A 4,991-nucleotide genomic window follows, 5' to 3' on the forward strand; every position below is an offset into this window, starting at 1 on the left:
AAAATTGGGTTAGAATTTAAAGAAAGGTTATTTAAATTTAAAAGAAAGGCTAAAAGTTGGCAAAGGTAGGGCTCCAGAGAATTTCCAGGAGGGGCTGCAGGGGTTCTGAAATCAGTGGTTTTGGCATGGAAGCCAAAGATATCCAAGATCCTCAGGGGATGAGGGTGGTGGGGTAAGGGGTTCCATTGTCCTCCTCTGGGACAAACTTGGCAGTTTGATGTAGGATCATCTGGACATTTATCCCACACTCCAGTTGAAGTCTTTTTGCTTTCACTGAGCAGACCACCGAGGTAAGCATGTTGTTTGAGATCCCAGAAATGAGTTACCAGCCAAGGGTCAAGCTGATCAGAGGACTGAAGCTATGCTGTTCAGGCAGCCCAGGAGAAAAGGATAATAATGTGATCGTCATTCCTAGTGGATGGTGGCTGAGCATTATTAGACAGTGAAATAAAAAACGTCATTTGGATTTTTACTAGGAATTCTCACCCAAAATGTGTCAATGATGTATAAAACGGAATGACTGGCCTGCCAAAACAAAATGAGTTCTAACCACACATAAGCATTGCTTAGAAATGGTATAGGTCTCCGAAAACTAGTCTTCTCTGAGGCCTGAGAGCAGGAAGGGCCGCTGCTAGGGATTAGGGACAAGAAACACTTTATTTATGGACTCTGTACAATACTGCTCACTCCTATCACCGCGTTACGCTCATCTCACTTCTCACTATCTGCTTGTCTGTGGAGAAAGGGCTCCAAGATCCTAAAAGATAAGTCTCGCTGTTTTCCTTGCTTCCGGCTTTCCTTGCTTCCTTTAAAGAAAAACAAATTGTGAAAAAATTCATTATTAAACAGCACCAGTCATTCTCAGAGAGCTGTCACACAAGGAAAGAATCACTCTTTCCCCAACCTCTTTACCTAGTAAATTAGTCTAAATCCCATCTTCCACCACTTCCCCCAGAGGTTTCGATGTAGACACACATTTATTTAGTGAGTTGCAATTCAGCCCGAGGGTGGAGTGTCAGAATTCAAGTCGCCTTTCCCGAGGGGGTAACCCCGGGTCTTGGCGATACCTGTAGATAAATGAGATGCTGGTAAATTTGAGATGTAATTGCGGGATTGGACCGGTTTCCCCTTTCCTTCGACAAATGGCTGCAACTAGGTCCCTTTAAGAGACCAGGAACCCGCCGGGCGTCCGGACCCGAAACGCATCCTCTTCTGTGCTCCTCCCCTGTCCCCGCGCGGCGAATGGTTCGCGCCGGCCTATATTTACCCGAGATCTTGCTCCCGGACCGCAAGGATGTGAGGCTGGCGAGCCAGCTACCGCTCGCAGCACCGGACGGGCGCGCCGCAAGGGCGGGCAGCAGACCTTGGGGAACTCGGGAGCGGAGTCGGACCCCCCCGGAGGGAAGAAATGAGGTAGCGACAGTCCCTGGAGCCGACCATGCGCGCGCCCCGCCCTCGGCGCCCCACGCTGCCCCGGCCGAGCCAGCCGGGACAGTGAGCCCGCTGAGCCCGAGTCCCCGCGTCCGGCCGGAGCGAAGATGCAGTGAGCCACCGCCGGAGTGTTGCGCCGGGCCCGCCGCGGCCAGCCGGGGCAGCATCTGACCGCACTCGGGGCAAGCGGCACATTCTGGGATCAGCCCCGCCGAGGGGCTCTCGGTTTCCAGCACCCCCTGGGGGCAGGAGCCCAGACCCCTGGGCACACTCGCTGTCGAGTTTCGCTCTTTCTAGTTCCAGCCCTGGAGAGAGAGAGTGTGTGTGTATGTGTGTGTGAGCGCGGGGGCCCTTTCCAGGTTCACCGAGGAGTTCCTGCATATTCTCGCCCCGTCCCGGCTGCTTTGGCTGGGGCTCCCTCTGTTTGCGCTCGCGCATCTCTTTTTAATGTTCCACTCTGATTTCGTCTTTCTCTCAATTTGCTTGCCTAAGACTCTTTGGCCTCGTCCTTGCCCTGGCTGGGGTAAATCTGTGCCCCCCCCCCCCCCCCCCCCGCCAACTTGCAGCTGACTATTTTCTTCTCTTTTAAAATTTTAACCCGTACCCACTTCGGCGGGGTCCCTGAGCACGATACTCCCTAAGCCCCTCTACCAGTGGGCCACTCCCAGCTGAGTTTTATTTTTCTGTCTTGCCCGGGCCGAGCCCGGCCAGGGCGGGTGGCTCAGCGGGGCTCGTACTCGGCGCTCCGCCGCCGCCGCCCAGCTGCGCGGGGGCGCCCTCCGGAGATGCTGCCGTGGAAGAAACACAAGTTCGAGCTGCTGGCCGAGGCGCCGCCACGGCAGGCGTCCAAGCCCAAGGGCTACGCAGTGAGCCTGCACTACTCGGCGCTCAGCTCGCTGGCGCGGGCGTGCCCCGAAGGCGCGCTCAGCCGGGTGGGCAGCATGTTCCGCTCCAAGCGCAAGAAGCTGCACATCACCAGCGAGGACCCCACTTACACTGTGCTCTACCTGGGCAATGCCACCACCATCCAGGCGCGCGGCGACGGCTGCACTGACCTAGCGGTGGGCAAGATCTGGAGCAAGAGCGAGGCGGGTCGTCAGGGCACCAAGATGAAGCTGACTGTGAGCGCGCAGGGTATCCGCATGGTGCACGCCGAGGAGCGCGCGCTGCGCCGCCCTGGCCACCTCTACCTGCTGCACCGCGTTACCTATTGCGTGGCAGACGCGCGGCTGCCCAAGGTCTTCGCCTGGGTATACCGGCACGAGCTCAAGCACAAGGCGGTAATGCTACGCTGCCACGCGGTGCTGGTGTCCAAGCCCGAGAAGGCTCAGGCTATGGCCCTGCTGCTGTACCAGACGTCGGCCAACGCGCTGGCGGAATTTAAACGGCTCAAGCGGAGGGACGATGCGCGTCACCAGCAGCAGGAGCTGGTGGGCGCGCACACCATCCCGCTAGTGCCTCTGCGCAAGCTGCTCCTGCACGGACCCTGCTGCTATAAGCCACCGGTGGAACGCAGCCGCAGCGCGCCTAAGCTGGGCTCCATCACCGAGGACTTGCTCGGTGAACAGCAGGAGCAGGAGCTGCAGGAGGAAGAGGAAGAGGAGCACACGGAGAGCTGCCTGGAGGAGGAGGAGGAGGAGGCGGACCGTGCTGAGGAGGGGGACGCAGCTGCGGAAGAGGCCGAGGCGCAGCGAGCGCTGGTGGTGGCCATGCACTTGGAATGCGGGGACTTGCTGGACACGCTGGAAAGTGGCCGCGAGGAGGCACTAGGGGGCGGTGGGGTCTCCCTGGGCCCTGGGGCTGGGCCGCCGCCTCTGCTGCTGGGCAGCGCCTCGGACATGAAGGCCGAGCTGTCTCAGCTTATTAACGACCTGGGAGAACTCAGCTTCGGCAACGACGTGCGCAGCCTGCAGGCCGACTTGCGGGTGACGCGCCTGTTGTCCGGCGAGAGCACCGGCAGCGAGAGCTCCATCGAAGGCGGGGGGCCGGACGCCACCTCCCCTGCTACCGCAGCGGACCGGTCGGGCCCTGACGAAGGCGCCAACCCAGAGGAGTCCCACTCGGGTTGAGATCTCAGCAGCCCTCTGCGTACACCCCTCGCGCTCCACCGTGACTCCCCACCTGTCTTTTGGACAACACCCATCTCCTCTGTCCCCTGCCCGCCCCCAGGAAAGGGGAAATGGGACACTTGAGGCCCAGAGTTACCCTGGCCCTCTCCATCAGCACACTTGGCTCTGTTTGAAGCGGGGCTCAGGTTGCGTGTGGAGATGTGTGAGGGGTCAGAGGGCAGGGAGGGAGAGAGAGACAGGGCTGGGGGGGGGCGGGGGGGGCGTACGGTGAGAAAAGGGCCCGCTGGTTAGCAAGGGATGCCTGCCGGCCGGCCAGTTTCCTGTTTGTGGGGCAGCTGGGGCCTGAGGAAGAGGGTTTAATTTCCTCCCCCGACCGGACCTAGTAATAGGGAGCGGCCTAGCGCTGTCATTGACATGTCATTAAAAAACATTTTTTTTTCTCTCTCGCAACGTTTGAGGCTGTAACGCCACCTCCTTGCCCCCAGTCTTTTTGGTGCGAGAGCTTGGGTTGTTTACCTCAGACTCAGACCCTTGAAATTCTGCCAAATTCCTCAAATAATTGTTTGGGGATGTTGGTGGGGGGAAATGGAAGAAAGTTGCATTTTGTTTACAGTTAAAGACGTCTAATATCTTTAAAACAACAAAAAAGGAGTTTTCCTTTAAAAACACACACCTTCCTCCTGCTCAAAAGATCTCCCTCCATGATACTGTGTAAAATATTTTGCACTGTTGTGAAGTATTTTTGACATTTTTTTTGTACATAACTGTGTTCTCAGAGCTAAATGTTTATATCTTTTGCTGTGCAAAAGGGACATGTAAAATGTTGTTCAGCTGTATATACAGAAATGGGTATAAAACATTTTGTTATTTTTTAAGAGTAGCACTGCTCTGGTTGTGTTTGCACGCCAGTGGGGAGAGAATAAAGAGGACAATGTCACAGAACAGGTGAGCGTCTGGTAGTGCTGCTGAAAATGCTGGGGGGCCATGGGGCTGGAAGAGGGCCTGGCCATCGGTGCCATGGCGCGGTAGGACACGGTTTGGCCTTCGCGGTGCTTGGAGGTGATTCCAGAAGGGGAACCCACTGTTTGCGTAGTCCAGGGCCTCTGTCGCTCTCCACCAGGGTGGGCACCGCGGCTGGGGCCAGCCCTTGCCTTCTCTTTGAGCCTATCCTCCCATATTCTTCATGCAGTAAACTGGCGGTGTGGACTTTTTCTGGTCTCTCGGAGTTAATTCTTGGAGGTACAGGGTGAGTTCTGTTCCTCACTCCCAGACTTGTGAGGTGATTTAGGAAGGAGTGACTTTCAAGGTCTTCTGAGGTTTTACCACCTTCTTCTGTGGGTCACCTTTTCCTTTACAAACAGCTCAAGGGGCTTTAAAGTTCAACGGGAGACCTAAAGAAAGTGTCCTGGGGCTCTGTGAGGAGTGGGGCCATCTCTGTTTTTCCTGGAGGAAAATCAAGAGAGAGGAAGGTTGGTAAGTTCTGATCATGGC

General features: G+C 56.6%; 1 protein-coding gene across 1 annotated transcript; it reads left to right on the top strand.

Moving 5' to 3' along the window:
- Positions 1-2,216: 2,216 nt before the first annotated feature.
- On the top strand, positions 2,217-4,705 carry FAM43A (family with sequence similarity 43 member A; the record flags this gene model as incomplete). Its single annotated transcript, XM_080825123.1, has 1 exon — positions 2,217-4,705. The coding sequence occupies one exon, from the start codon at positions 2,217-2,219 to the stop codon at positions 3,498-3,500; it is 1,284 nt and encodes a 427-aa protein (XP_080681249.1). The 3' UTR covers positions 3,501-4,705.
- Positions 4,706-4,991: the final 286 nt, after the last annotated feature.

The sequence above is a fragment of the Martes martes genome (assembly GCF_963455335.1).
Source record: "Martes martes genome assembly, chromosome: 1".
Classification (NCBI taxonomy): domain Eukaryota; kingdom Metazoa; phylum Chordata; class Mammalia; order Carnivora; family Mustelidae; genus Martes; species Martes martes.